This window comes from Mycteria americana, chromosome 18, assembly GCF_035582795.1.
Source record: "Mycteria americana isolate JAX WOST 10 ecotype Jacksonville Zoo and Gardens chromosome 18, USCA_MyAme_1.0, whole genome shotgun sequence".
Lineage (NCBI taxonomy): Eukaryota > Metazoa > Chordata > Aves > Ciconiiformes > Ciconiidae > Mycteria > Mycteria americana.
The window spans coordinates 6,540,060-6,558,606 of NC_134382.1; the positions used below are offsets into that span (position 1 = coordinate 6,540,060).

Genomic DNA, 18,547 nt, shown 5'->3' on the forward strand with positions numbered 1-18,547 from the left:
TGGCTTCTTGTCGAATTTACTTTGAAAAAATTCTCTAAATTCAATAAAGTGTCCTAGTGGAAAATGGGACATAATGGTTATTATTTAGCATTTTGAAAGTCTGAGTCTGGAACAAGAAACAATCTGTGACTGTGAGCTGGAAGACAAACCTTTTGGGTCAGGACTGGTAAATGATGGGAACACGGAAGACTGGAACCAGACTTTGCAGATGCTGGATTCCTTTTGTGAACAAGTAAGTAAACAACCCTCAGAGCAGCATCATTCACAAGCACCAGAAGGGACAAAGGTGTTCTGTTTGCTTGGAGGTGGATATTGCAGTTATCTGAAGGCACCAGAAAAAAAAGTTCCAAAGGAGAGCACGTATGGGAAGCGGGTTTGTGTGTCCCCTTCCCAGTTGTTAAGTTACAGGCACACGGTCCTCCAGCCAGGAGCTGTACCTTCCCATGACACACTCAACTTGGCTTATTGTTAACGAATCTCTACACAGCTTTTGTTAGCGCTGCCTTTCTGCTTTCACAATGAATACTGGTTTGAAGGACAGTAACTATGAAAAGCTATGAAATATATTTTGTTTCCTTTAAAAAAGTTTCTATAATTTCACCAGCATCTGCAGCATCCAGTGGTGTCTGAATCTTTCAGCAGGAGATGCAGATACTTCATAGTGAGAGCTCCATCCTGATTATTTCAGAGTTTATACATAGGAAGATCAAGACACCCAATTAACTTATATCAGACCATTAGTGCGGCGAGTTCCATTGCGCTATTCTGAACAGAAGAAAATAGCAGATCTTCTGTAACAATGCTATTTCCTCTTGAAAGACCCAAATCCGGATGAGAAACTCAGTGGAGTGCCTTACAAAAAACAGTGCAGGGTAATCAGACTGCTTATCCTAAGAGGCCCCAACAAGTTAATCCTACAAAAACCCAAGCAGCTGAAAGCTCCCTCCTCCCCACACAGTAACATCCAGTCATCCCAGCTTTCAGCGGAGGACTGCCAGGCAATCAACTCAAAGTCACAATTTCCAGACCCCTTTCTTCAGGAGCATTAGCACCAATGCCAGACTTCAAAAAAGAACCCCTCCAAGTAACACGAAAAATCCATCTCTATTGCCACGCGGTCCCACAGCAGAGGCTCCCACCCATTCCTATAGCACATCCTCCTAATCTGTGTTCTCAACGATAAGGAAAACGTTGACTGAATAAGTAGTGATGTACAATGAAAGCTGATCATATACCATAGCATGTGGTTGTTAGTCCCATATTTCTTCTCTTTCTAAGGCTACAGGAGTGGAAGAACATACGCATTTTTATCCAGTTGTGCTTTTACGCAGATGCTTCTCGGGGGTGGTGGGGGTGGGTGGGTAAAAAACCCGAAGAAAACCGGCATATAAAGCAACAGCCACCGGTAGATTTGAAAATTTAGCCTAAAACAGCTGAATGCTTTCAGATGCTCAATCAAGACACCCTGAGCTACATAACCTTTTAAAGCATCCTTTTCAATAAATTATTGAAGTTCCAGTCAAAAGCACTTAAGGACACCTCTCCATTTAAAATAGGAGTCATAGGAGGACGGCAGAGCGAGAGAGCATGCAGTTAAGCGATGCTACACAGTGGAAGGCAAGAAGAACCAGGTTATGGACTATGTGTGGTCCCCTCCTCGCATGCCTGTACACCATGCAGTATTACTACAGCACACGTTACGAGGACTCGGAATCCAGAGGCAAGTTCCCATCAGTTCAAAATTAAAATGACCAGCACCATTAGAAAACTGAAGGCGGCCTGGGCCCCATGGAGGATCAAGGCAGAGGATTCCTCTGTGACTGGCTAAGGATGGACAGGAGAAGCCAGAATCTCTTTGGCTGGAGGAGCAGAATGGGGAGGAGGCTGCATTTATGGAGCAGTTTGTGAAGGAGCTGCTGGAAGAACTGGCTTTGGGGAAGTTGGATATTTGCACTGCTGACGTAGGATTCAGGAGGAAGGGAGAATGGAGGCAGCAGGAGTAGCTTCCTTGGCTAGCACCAGCAGTGGAAATGCTCCAAGCAGCTAGCACAGTGGGAAGCAAGGATGGGGAAAAAAAAAGGAAGGAAAAAAAAAAATATATATAAAGGAAGAAAAGATCTTCACTGCTTATCTAATTAAAAAAAAAAAGAAAAAGAAGAAGGGAAAATAAAAAGAGGAGAGAGAAGCACCAGTCGCAAAGAGTTCACAAGGCTTTTTTTCCTCCTTCCCCCAGCGTCACTGCTCTGGCTCTGACCTTCGGGGCCGGTATCTCCGATGGCCCGTTGATTTCCGCGTAGCCACTGCTGCGGTGAAGCCCACCAAGCAGCACAAGGATGTCGTGCCAAATTTGGCTGTGTCTAGCCAGTTGGGTGTTTCCGTCTTCAGGTACCTCTCAGCTAAATGCAGACTCATCACTACGAACCACAAGACTGAAGCAAACGCATCAATTCTCCGGAGCCTGCAATGCCAAAAAGAAACCCAACAAGACACAAGGTAAGAGTTTAAACATCAATGAACGTCCTTGTTCCTGAGGAAGGAGAGGGAAGGTGGGGAGGGTACACAGACCGAGCAGGTTATGTACTATCTCTTATCATCTGCAGCCCTTCCCACTGCTGTGGTAAGTACCCGAATTGGTCAGTTCCATTCTCCATCAGATTACAGAGCTGCACAGGGAGCTTTTCTTTCACAGTAATTCAAACTTAAATTGAATGAACCAAGGCACAGATCCAAAGCAAGCTCTGCTGTCTCCATCCGGCCAGCTGGCAACCCAAAGGATACCAAGGAGAACTGTGCCACCCAGTACCACGTTTGCCATTCTGGCAAATGTTTACCCCCAGCTCACTGAGTCAAGACAGGGCAAAAAACACAACACAGTTTTCCTTTAAGTGAAACAGAAGAAAAGAGCACACCCACCTGATCCGCCCAGCTAAGAACATGGCCAACAGACAGGTGAACAGCCCAAGGACAGCGACTGCCATCTGGTGATTCTTCCCGTAAGCCCATGCAGCACTCAGGTTCTCCACCATCTGTTCTGGGAGCAAGCGGAGCAGCTCCCGCCAGCCTGCCACCGTCGCAGAAGTGTCATTTTCCAAGTCTGCATGTGAGCTTGTGCCAGTCTTGTTCCAAACAGACGCTGAACCAGAGGAGACAGGAGCAGGGACTGCTGCACTGAGTGAGAAGGGGTCGCCTGACCCATACAAGGCCATCAGAACCAGGAACGCACAGCTGAGGAAGGCCAAGAACCGCAGAAATATCACCTGAGCTGGTGTGGTTATGGAAGCAGAAGAGGAAGATGAACATAAGTTCTGCAGAGGAAAGGAGAAACACCTTGTCAGAAGCTGAATGAACTGTAGTAAGGTTTTGAAATGGTGCTTTATGAAACACTTCCAGACTGTGTGGTTTACTGCACAGTTTTGCTCAAGTCCTTATAAGTCTCTGTACTGGGCTGACACCACATGGGATGTTGTAGACTAGCAAAGAGTGACGGCAGAGCTATGAGCAGAAGCCAAGGAGAAGGTCATAATTCACTTCCCATCATTCTTACTTCTCTTCTTCCCCCTGTACCTTGTAGTTTCCTGTACTGTACTCATAAATCGGATTCCCTACCTCCCCTTTTCTGCCTGTCCCACTGTTTTCCTTCCACTCTGTTCTTATTATTACATTAGACTTACCTTCTGACAATTGCACTGAATGACACCAGCAAGAGGAAAACCTCAAACTAACATCAGGAGCATCTGTGGCAACTATCGTGTGCTCTTCTAAACTTCTGCCATGCACCCAAGCTCCCAGAGTTAGAGAGCCCCAAGGCTTCTGCCTTCCTTTCCCAGCAGCAAACCCAGGTGCAGAGATACCTAGTTCTCTGCACTTCCTCCTAAATTCCCTCATCTCTCCCCCATGTACCTGAGTATAGGTCTTGTCTGTCTCGCGGCGTTTGAAGTGGTGGCTGAGCAGCAGCGCCCGGAGCTGCCGATTCTGATGTTTTATGTAATACTCCACAGCAGCCTGGCATGGACGGCACAGCTTGTAGGTCTGCTCCAGATGGTGCTTATACACCTCAATCTCCTCATCATATTTGCCCTGGTGAGAGAATAGGAGAGGAAAAGTAGGTGAGAACTGCAGGTCCCTCGCCAGTTATCATGCTTGCTGCTGACATGCAAGCAAGGCATGCTTCCAGTCTCTAGAGGAACAGCCCCCTGAAACCAGGCCCCAACAGTGACCAAGCTGGAGACCAGCCATACAACCAACTTCGCATACAGCTGACCCAGCCTCCATGTCCCAGAAGAGACAAAACAGCCCTTGGAGAAGGCTGCTGAGGCCCTATTTCAGCGTGTTGAATTTCTGTGGCCCGACTGCCATCTTTGCCGAGACCTTATGAACTCAACATAGAGGATGAGACAAAAAACTAGAATTGCTCTTCCCCTCCTCAAATGAGGGGACACAAAAGACCTGTTGCCCCTTCATACCACTGTGCTGGAGAAAGAAACAAGCTCCTTCCAAAACTCAGCCCCAGACTTGAAGGCTGTCACTGTTTGAAGGCTCGGGTGAAGATGAGCTCCATAAATCATTAACAGCACTTGTAAAAACAGACAGCGAGTAGGGCCAAAGGTACATTTTTCAGTGTCACTACAGTGGACACATCACTTATCACAGAGGCTTCTAGGGCTCTTCCATCTCCACTCCCAGCCTCTATCAAGATCCTTGTACCAAAAGCAAACAGCTGAAAGCATGCAGCTTCTTTGGGAGAGGGAAGTAAAAGATGCATTGTAGCTGCCTGAGGGCTTGCTGCAGCAGTTTCATATGCTCCGTCTGCCGGAATTGAGAAGGAATCACATGGGAGAGACTAGCAGCAGCAGGCTCACCCCTTACTGGACAGGCCAGCAATGCTGAGAGAGGCCACTGCTGTCACTGACACACATACCTAACCATGCTGGATAACACAGTCCCATGTTTCTTAGCTGGCACCGACACTGCAGTTCACTGAATGCCTAGAAAGGGGCCAAAGGCTGGCGTTACTTGAGCAAGTGGGTAGGTCTGGCAAGAGGCAGGGACTAGAAATAAAGCTGAGAAAAGGGAATCAGCTGAAGATGTTCTCATTAAGCATGATCAAATTTAAATCTGTTCCCTGGGAGTAATCCTGATTAAACTCATTACAATTACACAAAGCAGACTGGATTGGGCAACCCAGAGGATGAATGCATCCCACTACAGCGCAGTCTTACAACCCCAAGGCTTGACCATGGTTGAAAGCAAAGGAGTGCAGCACTAAATTCTCTGCATGAAACTTTGCATAAAACTGTGAAGAAGAAACCCCACTATCCTATCCTCCATGCATATTAAGTAATGGGAAGGCTAAGAAGTTGCTCAGCCGGAAATCCTGCTGCTGTAGCTGTAAAACCCCTTTGCCCTCCTAGGCACAAATGCCTAACCAGGGAGATGATGTGGCTGCACAGGATTCCTCTCCCACTCCACTAGTAAAAGCAGAGCAGCACAGCCAAGGCCTCAGGAAAAACAAAATCTATTAAGGCTTCAAGATGGCTAGCGGGCTGTTGTGCCTACCAGATTCCGTAAGCTCAGCTGGGTCAATGGTAAGTACTGGAGTTGTAAGCTGATCTCAGCAATGTGCGTGCTTGGTTTTGGGCTCAAGCTTCAACTTCCAGTGTCCATTCTAGAACAGGTCATTACATTCTGGCTTTGGAGTAGGATTAGGTAAATTTGCAACACTAATCAGTAACCTCCTCCGCACTGGAGTGCCACATAGTGCTTCTGAAGATTACTGGAGCATCATTCTATAGCACACTGAAAAATTCCGCTCTCTCCTGCTTACTAGGCTGCAGCGTGGTACCATTTACAAAGCCAGACAAAATAAATTATTACAGAGCAGATTAATCAGAGCAGGAATTAAACAGAGCAGGAATAGCAGATACATGCATGGGAATGCCTTGGACAAACATTCTCCTGTGGTGCCAGTCCCTAATGAACACTCACCTCCTCCCTCGGTGAGAATGAAGCCAGCTGTTTGATCTTTGTGGTTTGATGGTTGTTGCATTTCTTGCAAAGCAGAATTTGGCTGCTCACCCACTGTTGCGGTTTGGTAGGATCACAGAAAGTCGTAGCACCTGACACAACGTGGTTAAGGTGTTCCATGTACTGAGCAGGGATGGGCTTGTTGTAGTCTCCATTCTGACAAGAAGCAAAAAGGGAGGCAGGAGGGAAAGCAAACATGAGATCAGAAAATCAAAGCTAGGTATCCTCTGGCTGATAACAAGGTTCCCTAAGCTCTGTCAGGAGCTCTGCACTCCATGCATTCACCTACGTAACAAAATAAGTAAGTAAAAAAGAGACAAAATGCTTCAAATCTTCTCCCCCATCCACTGTTCTGTTCTGTACACCTATTACAAGCAGTTGTTGGTGGCGGATTTTGGCTTAAGATAGGCTTTGTTATTTAATACCCTAAATAAAGCAATTCGGCTGTTCCAAAATACAAGACCAGAGAAGAATTGTTCCATATATTAAAAAAAATATTCTTAAGAGATATTGGTGAAAATGTCAAGGCCCTTTTTGCCCTTTGAAGCAAGAGAGGAAAATTTGTCTTTATCATTTGATGTCAGCACATCCCAGTACAGTGGATTCTTTCTCAAATTCGATCAAGTGATCAGGTGCTGAGTTCACAGGTGCTCAGCACAGAGCTGCCAGCTGTCAAACGGCTGGATATTCACTGCACTGGGCCTGTATCATCTTAGATGAGGAGCAGGGTTTTCCCACAAGCACTGTTCCACAGGGCATGCACCTTCCCAGCCACCCTTCAAGCAATTTATCACAGTACCTCTTGGAATCCATTGTACTGCTCACAGTTGGGGCAATCCCAGCAGTTGCGATTCCCATACGGCACTACCGTGTCCTGATTGCAGAACCAGCAGTTCACTGTCACGTGTGTGGGCTTCTTCCTGTTAGGAAAGGAAATGTGCAGGCATCAACACTGAATTCAAATGATGTAGAGGGAAGCAACGGCTTTCAAACAGGGAAATGCAAGAGAGGCTGGAATAACAATCAATCTTCCCATTCAGTATGTTTAATGATATGACTCAGAGCAGTCATTTTAGCAATGAAAAGATGGACTATTAAAGTGGAAATAAATTCTGCCTGATGCTCTTATCTCTTTGTGCTAGTACCATGGACATGCCAGAACTTTAACAACCACCTTGTGAATAACCCACTTCACTGTTTTTCAGTGGCATATTTGGGGGTGCAAGTCCCATCTATAATCAGCAGTGTTAATATACGCGAAGGGTGCAGTAGAGTCGCTGCTTAATACACAGGATTCTGGGAAGTGGAAGTTACAATCCACAAGAACTGAACATGATGGTACTCAGAAACCTATGAAATGGGCTCACAGTTACAGTTTTATCTGCCCTGCTTGCTAGAAAATTTTTCAAGGACAAGGGCATATCAAATTATCTCAAGTTTCAGGCACTGTAAATAGCTGTTTCTTCACAGCTTTAGATACATAAGGAACTGAGGAATCAGCATGTCTTCCCCAGTTTTTATGCACTGGAACTGAAGAGACAAAGACTAATGACCTGGATCCATGAGCCCCTTGTTTTTTAAAACAATCCTGTTAAAACGACAGTCACTACAAGAGAAACAGCTGTGACACGGCCCCAATTGCAACAGGTTGTGACAGACGTTTGAGCAAAGAGGCCTGGCCCTTGAGCCTGCCTGCTAAAGACGGTCTGCGTTTGTCTTGAAACTCAGTGCAATACCCAAGAGGAAGCTTTCTGGCAGGTAAGGGCAACACAGCCCAGCTGGCTGGGTTTACCAGAACCCGTCCCAGTGACACCTCCAAGGGAAGGCAGCTGTTGAGGCAAAGCCCAGGCAGGGACTCGCTACGGCAGCTACGCAGACAGACGGACCCAGCTGCCACCAGCCCTGTTTGCTGCCTAACTTCGCCAAGTAATCAGCGTGCCTCCGGCTGGACAGCTTCTAAGGCAGCAGTGAAAGCAACTGAGCCCGGAGGCTCACTGAGGGCCTGGAAAGCACGTAACAGTAGCCAAAGTGCTCACCAGTTGAGAGCAACTTCTCTTCTTCCTGCTTTAGGAAATGTTCGCTGCTGCTACAATATTATGTAGCAAAACATCTTCCGAATGCTGCAGAAATGTTGTCTGGCACCCTGCAACCAAACAGGCAGGTGGTCCCCCCCTTAGTTAAGCTGGCTTCTCTCTCAGCCAGCACCTTTGTAGCTGGATGCCTACAATTAAGATTCTTCCCTACTCCCATTTCCATAGACCATGTCTTGAAACTTGGTTCACAAAATATGAAACCCTCAAGTGATGCTTGGGCCTCCTGTTTTAAGTACTAAAGACGAGGATAAGCTTGAAATGAAGCACCAGAAAGAAGCCTAAAAAGCCAGAGTGCACAGAGGATTCCCTGCCAGATGCTGGAAGAAAATGGCTGGAGCTACTAGGGTGACAGATTCTCATCTCAAAATAGATGCATACACCCACACCCCTCTTAAAATGAATATTCACTGCTCAACTTTATTCATTGCCAAGGGGGCTCAAAACTGTAAGTGATCCGAGTTAAAAATACTGCCACTGAAACCGACAGGCAAAAAAAAAAAAGTTTAAACCAGACAGAAATCTAGGTTGCTAGACCAAGTTATCCATGAGCTACCATTGCCCAAAAGCCAAGCAAACCACATGTCAAAACAGCCATGTGAAGGATGGCCAGCAATACCTGTCGGTGCTAGTTTCACCTCACGATCATAGGTTCATAAAAACTTATGAAAATATAACGCATAGGTTTCAGCATGTTAACCACCAAAATGCAAGTCCTACTGCACCTTGAGCATAGACTTTGGTGGCAAGCACAACCTAAACTCCATCCGCTGATGTCGGTTATTGCACAGGTCCCAGGTACTGTAGAAGGTGCTACAGTCCCACCTTCATGCTGCTGTGGCCCCATCCTCTGACACCCACGGAAATAAGACACGCCACACTTCAGCCTCTACCCACCACCAGTCTCTAACTTCCATGACATGACAGAGTAGGTAGAAGCACTAATTTCAAGGATAACACAGAAGTGGAAAGCACAGGCCAAAAAATTAGTAAAGCATGCATGCTATAAAGCAAAAAAAGAACCAATGCCAAACCCTATTTGAGAACTTGCTAATATGAGAGACCAAATCCTTAGCATACTCTAGACCTTCCCATCTTTTCCAAACAGGATTCCATTTCTCACTCCTGAGGCTGAGGAAGTGCTAACCAAGGGTTAAATAGCAGCCCCTCCTTCTCACAACGTATGCAAAAGAAATTGCTAAATCCTGGATTATTTAGGATAAAAAGCAATAATCCTTCCTTTTGTGAATCTATAATCTGTTGCCATAGAAATAAGTGCAAAAAATCAGAAGTTCCCAACCTGCTGGATGAAAAAGAAGGGCGGTGGGGGGAAAAGGTCATTTGAGGCAAGAACATGTAGGTAGGGTGCTAATTTTCTAGTAATTGGGCAGAACTTTAAAAACAAAAAAAACAAGTACTGCATTTGGAAAGACTCTCAAATACAGATTTAATTACTTTGGAACTATATATACCTTGACTGAATTCAGGCAGCAGGTGAACATAATAAGCTAGAGCGCACATTGCTTCTGAAGTCAGACATTCTGTTATGAGAAGACAGACAACACAAAACTCATATAAGCATTTACCATGTGCTCAATCCCTTGCAAAACACTAGGCAAATCGTCTCTAAGGAGTTTATAATCTAACACTGTATTAACTTGAATTAGCTTCACTGGACAAAGAACCACCCTGCAAAATAAAACTTGAGCAGCAAGAAGTGATTGAATTACTGCACAGAGAGATTCCGTTAACAGTTGACTTGCTGTGCTAACTCAATATGTAGCCTGCACACCCAAAAAAGCTAGAAAAAATTCCCAAGTTTGGACAAATTGTTTTGCAGGTAAAAGATCTTTGCTTAAGACAACACTGGGGGGGACATACCTGGAGTAAACTCAGTTATGAGATCAACACCTAAATGTCTGATACTGCTCAGACAATATGACAAAATGGTCCTTTGTGAGCAGCTATCAGATTCTTATTTTGCTAACAAGCTTTCTATCCTGTACATAGTGCTTGCCAAAGTCAGACTGCAGGTATACCTATTGACAAACACTGTTTAGCAACTAGTTTGTGTCTCTCATGTCACATAGGAAGGAACTTATGTTCCTTCCATCTCCCAACGCTCTCCACTATTCCCCACTTATACATAAATTCAAGGTCATGCTTAAGTCCACACTTTTAGAGGACTGACAGAACAAGTCTCCCTGATAAGTTCTGATCAAATCAGTTACCTGATAATAATAAACTGAATTTCTAAATATTTTTATTTACATCTATTCCGCCCCCTCCTTTTCTGCTAGGTCAGAAGATGATGATGTTTGGTTTTCCATATTTTTAAGAGAGGCCACAGGCAGATGTGCAGTTCTTCGCTGGGTTACCCTCATCCTCTGCCAAGGATTAAAAGAAAAAACAATTCTCCATTAAAAGTATTTAAAGCAACACTCTTCATTCTGGCACAACTGGATTACAAAGCAATTATACAAATGGCTATGCCAGCAAATCTGAAGAAAAAACACACTAGGAAGAGGAGCTCTTTTGCACAGATCAGTTTTGATCAGAACAACATCTGATGGCAGTTTGACATAAGCACACTGCCAAAGCTCCAAATTATAGAGCAAGCCCATGGCACAGTATGGTCAGCATGACTGAATTAACAGGAGCTCGTTGGACCCGATACCGTGTTCGGCTCACAGTTAGGGAAGCTCCTGGGTGGCAGCTCACTGTACCCTCATAATTCCAAATTGTGCCTATGTCCATCACCTGTCAATAAAGGGGTCTGCCAGTGCAGACCCAATGCTGAACCCCCTTTCCAATGTGAGAAAAACATATCACAGCCATCTAGATTCCAGCAGGCAAACAATACGATAGATGCATTTGCTCAGAACTAACAGTTGTAGACAGGGTTGAAGATTTAGCCACAAGACCGGTTTTCTAGTACAGTGTCATAGGTTATAAGGCAGCCTATCCTTTCCCAAGAGCCAGACTTGGTGTCCTCTTAACAGGGACAAAGGTGCCCAGTGGACCTAGGCAGGGACACAGACCCACAGTCGTAATCACCTCCTGTGCTGTCCCCCTCAAAGGCTGTCTTCCATGAAACGGCAGCTTCAGGGAGGTAGCAACTTCTAATGCTCTGGAGAATACCGGCCATCAGGACAGGATCCTCCAGAAAAGGTTCCTCTTTGCCATCTCAGTATCTGCAACAGGCTTCTCAACTAAATCAACTAGCTGCATGGCAGTTCCTACCAGCCTCTTTTAGAGTGAGTGGTGGCTTAGCTTGACTTTACTGTAGAAGGAGCAGCCTCTGCCATCAGTGACCCAAAGAGTCCCAAGAAAGAGATCCTCATGGGGTACTCTATACTGGTCCTGACAACAAGTCAGTAGCTAACAATCAGGAGGGGCACAGAAGATGAAGGGAATGTGGCTACAGCTGCTAATCTGAACTCACAACCAGACTTCCAACAACATGTAACAAACAAGTAGCCAAGCTATGATCTCGAAGACCACAAAACGTATCAGAGTTTTCCTACCTGGCCCAAACTTACAAGGTTTAAGGAGTTCCCTGTGCATATCTGGACATCAAATCTTTTTTCTCCCTGATACAAGCAGCAGTCTTAGATGGTGGCACAGTTACAGTAGTGTAACTCCACATGTTGACAGTTATTGCAGAACTACTGTCCACTAGGTTGTTCTGATATATTTTATTTCCCTTTCTACAGAGGGTGGTAAAGGCATTTTGCTAGATATGTAAGTGCACTCATGCTGAAAAAAGAGCAAAGCAGGGCTTGTATCATAACATTAACACCAAAAGCAGCATCGTGACTGTGTTTCGATCAGTCCCTTACAAAGCTGTCTTCCTTGATGACTTTGGACGATTCATTTAACTAAGGCAAAGTAAGAAATCAGGTAATATCAGAATAGTATTGAAACATAAATATGTAGCCCCAAAGAATTATCAAGGTCACCTCCTGAAAATATTTACAGCTCACCAGCAGTTTTCAAGGGCTTGGGAAGAAATGCTTTCCATTCCAGAGACCTTTTGATGAACTTCAGCAGAACAAATCCAATCTCTTCCCTCAAAAGACATGTTAGCCTCACCTGGGTCAAAGAAATGCTGCCTGCTTCACTGGGCATTGCTTTAGGCCACTAGTATTTCTTAGCTGCCCTAAATATACCACAGAAATGCCAAGTCTTGCATGTGGGCTGATATACCACAGACCATTTATATGGTTATATAAACAGCAAAAGCAAACTTTAAGTATTTTGTTGTGGATGCAGAAATACACTTCTTTTTCAAAGCGCAAACTTGAAGTGAACCTTAACACAACGAGTCCTTGGGACCGCCTTTTACTCCAACAGAAGCACGCAACAGATGAGCAGGCTGCTCGAGTCTGTTCTGTTATACAGCCTCAAGTGCCTCGTATTCCGTGTACTCCTACATTCATTTCGAGATATGCTAGATTAAAATCTGTCAAATTAAGCTTTGCTCCTTTTATGAAATCTGTATCCTGACTTCTCTCCTGATGCTTTTCAAACCTTGTTTTCCACTGATCCGTTTAAATTTGTTTACAGGTACAGGTTTACCTGTATGCAGGTCAGAAACGTCCCGTGCAATTAAGAAACAAACGACCAAAGAATTTTGGTCGCTGGTAACTTTGACTTCTATGCAATCTTCCCCGAGTTTTAGCGCCGCGCTCACAGCGCTGTTATTTCTACGGCACCCTCCCACTGTTGCCCTGCAATCACGCTTTCACCTCCAAATCAACCAACACGAGAAGCAAAAACCATTCTCTTTCTCAAAGACGTCAGAAAGAAAAAGGGGGAAAACCCGAGCCTTGGGCAATCTCGGTAACACCGTTAGTAGTAACGCCGGCCTCTAGACTACAGACTGGAGGAAGGGAAACGTTGTGGATCTCCCCAGCGCCGCTCCCCCAGCAGACGAGCCCTTCGTGCTCAGCGCAGGCACACAAAGAGACGCAGCAATTCCAGGGGATACGCGAAAACGCATCCAGCCGTTTACCTACACGCTTGCGTTGCCGCTGCCAGGTCGGGGACATCCTCTCCTCGACGCACGCCTCATCAATACCGCCACAGGGACAAAACCAAACCGAGCCCCACGCCGGCAGCCCCAGCCTTACCCGCAGCCCCTCCTGGTCTCTCCACACCCCGCCGAGGCCGTTCCCTCTGCCTCCACCCACGGCGGCGGGCAGGACGGCCAGCCCCGCGCGGAGCCTTCCCGCCGCCGCGGCCCGCATCCGGCCGGCCATTGTCCGCCGCCGCCACCCCGCCCGGCCCGGCCCGGCCCCTACCTCCGCGCCATGCGGTAGAGCAGCAGCCCGGCGGCGGCGGCGCAGACGGTGACGCCCAGCCCGCCGGCGGGGCAGCGGGCCAGCAGCGCCCCGGCTCCCTCCATGCCGCTCCCCCGCACGGGCCGCCGCCGTCGCTCTGACCTCGGCGGCGGCGCTTTGTACGCGCCGCGGCCGCCGCCCCCCTCCCCTCCACCGCCGCCGCCGCTCCGCCCCTCCGCCGCGGCGGGGGCGGCGCCGTGAGTCACGGCGCGGGGAGCGCGGCGTGAAAGGCCGGAGTCGTGCGGCGGCGCCGTGAGTCAGCGCCGCAAAGGCCGAGATCGTGGCCGCGGGGGCGGGGGCGGCCCGCCGGGCTCCCTGCCCTTCCGGGGAGCGGGGAGGGGAGGGCGGCCCGTCGTGCCTGGCCCGGCGCCGAGTTCAGCCAGCATGCTTTTTTTTTTCTTTTTCTTTTTTCCCCCCCTTTCTTTTCCTAAATTTAGACGCGGGACCTTCTGTATGACACAAGCGGCTCCGGCCCTTTCAGGTGCCGGCCCTGCCGGAGCGAGAGACCGAGAAGCCGCGGTGAAGCGTGGCTGCAGCAGCCGGGGACTTGCACTGCTACAGGCCCAAGCCTGGGGAAAGGCTCTGAAAAACTACACCGCCACCCAAGAGGATTTCCCCCCAAGGGCCGCTTGCACAAGCGAAACTGGAAACAACGGGGTCTACAACAAGGCAGAGAACGGGCAACTAAATGTACCATACGTTTCTGAGGAGAAAGGATAGCTGGTCAGAGAATTACGGAAACAGAACGGGGGCAGAGGAAGAAGAGACAGTTCCAAGGGAATAGGTTCTCTATCAGGATGTACTTTCCTAGCAAACTACCTAGTTGTCTGGGGGAAATGGAAGATCCCTCCAGTTACGCTGCTGTACCCCCCCCCCCCCCCCCCCCGACTTTAGAGCACAGGTCGTCGCCCTTTTGTGGTCCCTGATCAACTTTACCCAGTAAACCATGTGCTGCAAATAACATCTCACTTTAGCCAAGGGATAGTACAGCAAGCGGAGCAGGAATTAAAAGTACAGGGCTTTGCGGGCAGTTCGTTACCTGTGAGCCAGAAGTTGAAGATTGCTGCTCTAGACTTTCCCTCTCTCTGGGGAGATCGATAAACAACACAGTTTTGCAGAAAGCCCTCAGAGGTCTCTGATGGGAGTAGTTCCCAGGTCAGACTTGTTCAGAAGCTCTCCCCTAGAAAGCAAAGTAACACCCATTTACGCTCTGCCCCGCTCAGCACGCGTGGGTGGGCTTCGCTGTTCTTACAGAACTGGAAGCAGTTGGTCGTTTGACAGTCATGCCCTGCTTTTACATGAAGGTAAGAGGCAAGACCTCTCCAAAATATGAGACTGACCCTGCCTCAACTTACGTAAAAAACCAAAAAAGCCTCTCGGCACAATAGACAGAACTGCTTACAATTCAGGAGAACCAAGTTGTGTCAACATCATGTTTTTTAAAAGCCACAAATGGAAAAGCTCTTCATAGACAAGTATTTGTACTGGAAGTAAGCTGTACTTTTAAGCTTGTCTTAACTGTGGTTGGGATCTTAACTGTTCCATTTCTATCTCCACGGATTTAACCATGGAAATTAATTATATGGAATAACAGTGACTATTTCCTCTTGATAAATGCGAGGGGGACATAATTTTTCCATCTCTCTTCCATTGTTTAGCTCAATTATTTAGGGATTATGAGACCAAATGATAGGGAAAGGAGGAAGAATAACCCAGTCATTTGGCACATCAAGCCCTTCTGCAAGTTCTCTAGGACTTCTGTGCTCGAGAACTTGTCTAATTTTTTCTACAGAAGTCCCTCCCTTCCTCCCTCCCTATCAGCTCTATCTGTAGTATCAGTCCAACCGTAGATGCATTGTTTACCAAGTTTCCTCCTTAAAGGAGCTAATGAGGAACTTGTGCAAAACAATAATAAATCACGCTGAGGGGCACAATCACAATACAAGCTATCAGTACCAAGCTATCACAACCATCAGTACCTGCAGATAATTTTGAGGGATATCAAGGCAACTATGGATACCTAAAGGGAGGCAGTAAGTCTTACAGTGTAAACATTAATCTTCTCCAGTCCTTACATCTTCAAATGCCCACAAAATGCTTCCAAAGCTAAATTAACCAACACGAGTAGCTCATAGTATTGTAGCAACAGTGTTTGTAATTTCAGTTTAACTGTTAATTTATGAACAGTAACGGACTCAGTGCTGGTAGTTAATGGAAACTTTGTGGGCACTTCGGATAAGAACATAGTTTCATCCCCTTACTGAAAATTAAGCTACAAAGGGTCTAGTAATGAAACTCTAACCAATAACAAATTTACCTACCTTCCAAGAAATTGACTTTCTGTGGAAGTTGAAGAAGTGGAATGAACAGTGATTTTTCTTTCACGACCAGAGAAAGGTTGGTTATTTTTAAATTCAGATATCCCTTTGGAAAAAAACTACTTCAAATTCTTCCCTCTGGTAATAGGCTTATTCCATCCTCAGTGACATCAATGGGATTGCTCACAGAGCATCACCTAAAAATGTTAACTCTTTACAAGGTTAAGGAAGCAAGAGTTAGTGACTTTTAAAAATTCTAGTAGAGAGAGGAAGGAAAAAGGAGTAAATTATACTAATTCAGAAATTCTACTAGCTCCCAATATAGCTTATTAACCCCCTGTCAAACTAAGACTAATTCTGCCAGGGCTGGTAGCAAAGCTTAAAGAACAAAACCAAACATCCAGCAGAATTCCTGACTGTCCACCAGATTTAGGTGGAACAAAAATTTGTTCACTTTCTCTTGCTTTCTCTCCTACCAAGTCCCAAACTCCTCAAAAGGGTTTGAGTTCCCTCCCCTCATTCTCAAACGCTATCAGCAGCCTACACATTTGACTAACACTTTAGAAGGGAGCTAGTGTACTGTAAGTACAGAGGAATACTAATTTAAGAAAGCAAACCTCCAAAAATGTTTCAAAGTAGCAGCACAAGTGTCCTAGTTTTCAAAAATAGAAACAGCACTGTATGGCAGTTTTGACTCCTATAAAGAGACTAAAGCTTTTGCTGCTCATCGTCTCCATAAAAAAAAGCCATGCCGGTTTTTAGTTACTCAACTGTTTCCTATTTTAGCTTAGGGGTAATGTGATATGCTCTTTTCAGTAAGACATAATAGAAATCAGTTATTTTTGCAGTTTTGCCTCATAATGAGGTATACACACATTCTACCCTCTTTGCACTATGCTCCTCCATCACACTGATGTCAAATATGACCTCAAGTACCAGTCATCATCTAGGTTCTAATGAGAACAAACGTGAAGGTTCGAATCCAGTTACCAACCCATTATATTTCTGCAACAAAATACTAGCCTGAAAACTTTATCTTATGAAAGACAGCCCTACTCACTACTAGGCTGTTTCTTAATGCTTTGCATGATCCTTCCAAGTCCAAACACCACCTCCGCTGTATACGGTCCTTGAAGTCAAAGATGTCCATAAACACTTGTTTATGCTCAAGAACTCAACACCTGCTCATATCATGAGAAGCTCATTGTTCAGTTCAACAGCAGGGAAGACTGAAGCTGGGCTCAAATGCTGTAGTGTTTGTCTCAGCTGCCAAAGCAAATGACACTAATGAACAGGAGAGCATAGTATGGCCAAAGCAAAACACAAATCTCCCCGTTTGAGTTCTACAATATTTTATCCTGCACTATCAGTAAGTATTCATATACAATACTTTAATCGCAAGGTACTGCTGCAATACAAGTGGGAAAGAGACTACTAAAATTAAAAGCATATTCTAACATTTATGAAAGGACTAATCTCAAGTATGCAGGATATTTGATTTTATAACTGAAAGGCAAGAACTGAATCATGACTACTGTTGAAGAATACCCCTTTGATACTGTGTCTTTGAAGGGGAAGGCAGATATCGTATCTATATGAAACGTGAGAACTGTTCAACAGGCTGCACTAAGCTGGCAAAACCTTATTTCCTTGGGTAAGAAATCAAGTAATGACATAAAGAAACTATTTACATAGGCTGTGGATTTTTTTGGTGTTAACTCCAGTGACGTGTCCATGAGATAACATAGTATCTCATTCCCATCAGAAGCACTGCTCTACAAGGGCATCAAATCAAGAGGGACATATTCCCGAGTATCATATTGTAAAGCAGAATCCAGAACAGCATTTATAGTCTATAGTGTTTGGGACCTATCTTATCCTCTCTTCCACTCTCCAGACCCCTAGCACTGAAGTATAAGGAAAACGTAACACAAAAAAGCCCCATAAAAGGCTGAGGTCAGGATACATGACCAAGTTACTGCCTCTCATGGAATTTCTGCAGGGCAGCCAGGCCACAATCACTGACTGTCCTTATGCTCTCAGTCCTTCACAAAAGCAAGGTCTAAAAGCCAAGTCATGAGAGACCTGTTTACACACACTAGCATAAAGCATGTATCCCAAATACATAGGTGCACACAGTACTGTAATTAAATTTTTACTAAAAGCCTCCCACAATCATATTCCAACACTATTGCCAGTGTAAGTGGCTTTTCTAAGAGATTCTGGTGTGCGTATTTCATACCATCAAAACAGAGAAACGTACTACAAGATTGTCGTACTTGAACACTCCAGGATGTTCACACAACAATGAATGATGCACCTTGAATAAACCAGAAGAACTCTCAAAGTTATTTGGGCATTAGGCTATTACAGTGCTAAAAAGTGACATGACTCCAGTGGTAACATGACAGAGTTTCACATTTCCAAACCAGCAGTTCTCCTGTTTTAATACAGTTTTAATGAACATCAGTCCAAGAGATCACTTGATAGTATGAGGTACATTCCTTGACCACATATGGCTGTGCTTAAGGAAAAGGACAAACATATACTTAAATTAAATAGTGTAATTTAATTTAGTAGCAGTTTAATTATCATTAAGTTAAAAAAAGTTATAATTAACTATTAACGTTAATGACTTGAGACCTTTCAGAAAGCATGAATCCAAAAGGAAATATCCAGCAGGTGGTCACAGACTTGTAGTTTTTCCACCAGCACTGCCACCTGCATCAGTCTCTTAAAGGACTATTTGTTCAACGAAGAAATTGGTCTA

General features: G+C 45.5%; 1 protein-coding gene across 5 annotated transcripts in view; it reads right to left on the bottom strand.

The window, feature by feature from the left end:
• The window catches only part of TMEM201 (transmembrane protein 201), a 35,266-nt gene extending 16,743 nt beyond the window's left edge, over positions 1 to 18,523 (bottom strand). For 2 of the 5 annotated variants that reach the window (XR_012778323.1, XM_075520484.1), the window contains exons 1-6: positions 13,421 to 13,720; positions 6,824 to 6,944; positions 5,986 to 6,180; positions 3,901 to 4,077; positions 2,914 to 3,305; positions 2,255 to 2,458 (exon numbers count right to left, since the gene is read on the bottom strand). Coding sequence is in view for 4 of the 5 variants with exons in the window: in XM_075520484.1 (XP_075376599.1) it covers positions 2,255 to 2,458; positions 2,914 to 3,305; positions 3,901 to 4,077; positions 5,986 to 6,180; positions 6,824 to 6,944; positions 13,421 to 13,524 (1,193 nt within the window). In the remaining variant the exon portion in view is untranslated. Of the gene's footprint in view, positions 1 to 2,254; positions 2,459 to 2,913; positions 3,306 to 3,900; positions 4,078 to 5,985; positions 6,181 to 6,823; positions 6,945 to 13,135; positions 13,241 to 13,420; positions 13,721 to 14,498; positions 14,640 to 15,780; positions 15,833 to 18,420 lie in introns of those variants that run through there. The other 3 variants (XM_075520487.1, XM_075520486.1, XM_075520485.1) reach the window with 3 other exon arrangements.
• Between the last annotated feature and the right edge of the window lie 24 nt (positions 18,524 to 18,547).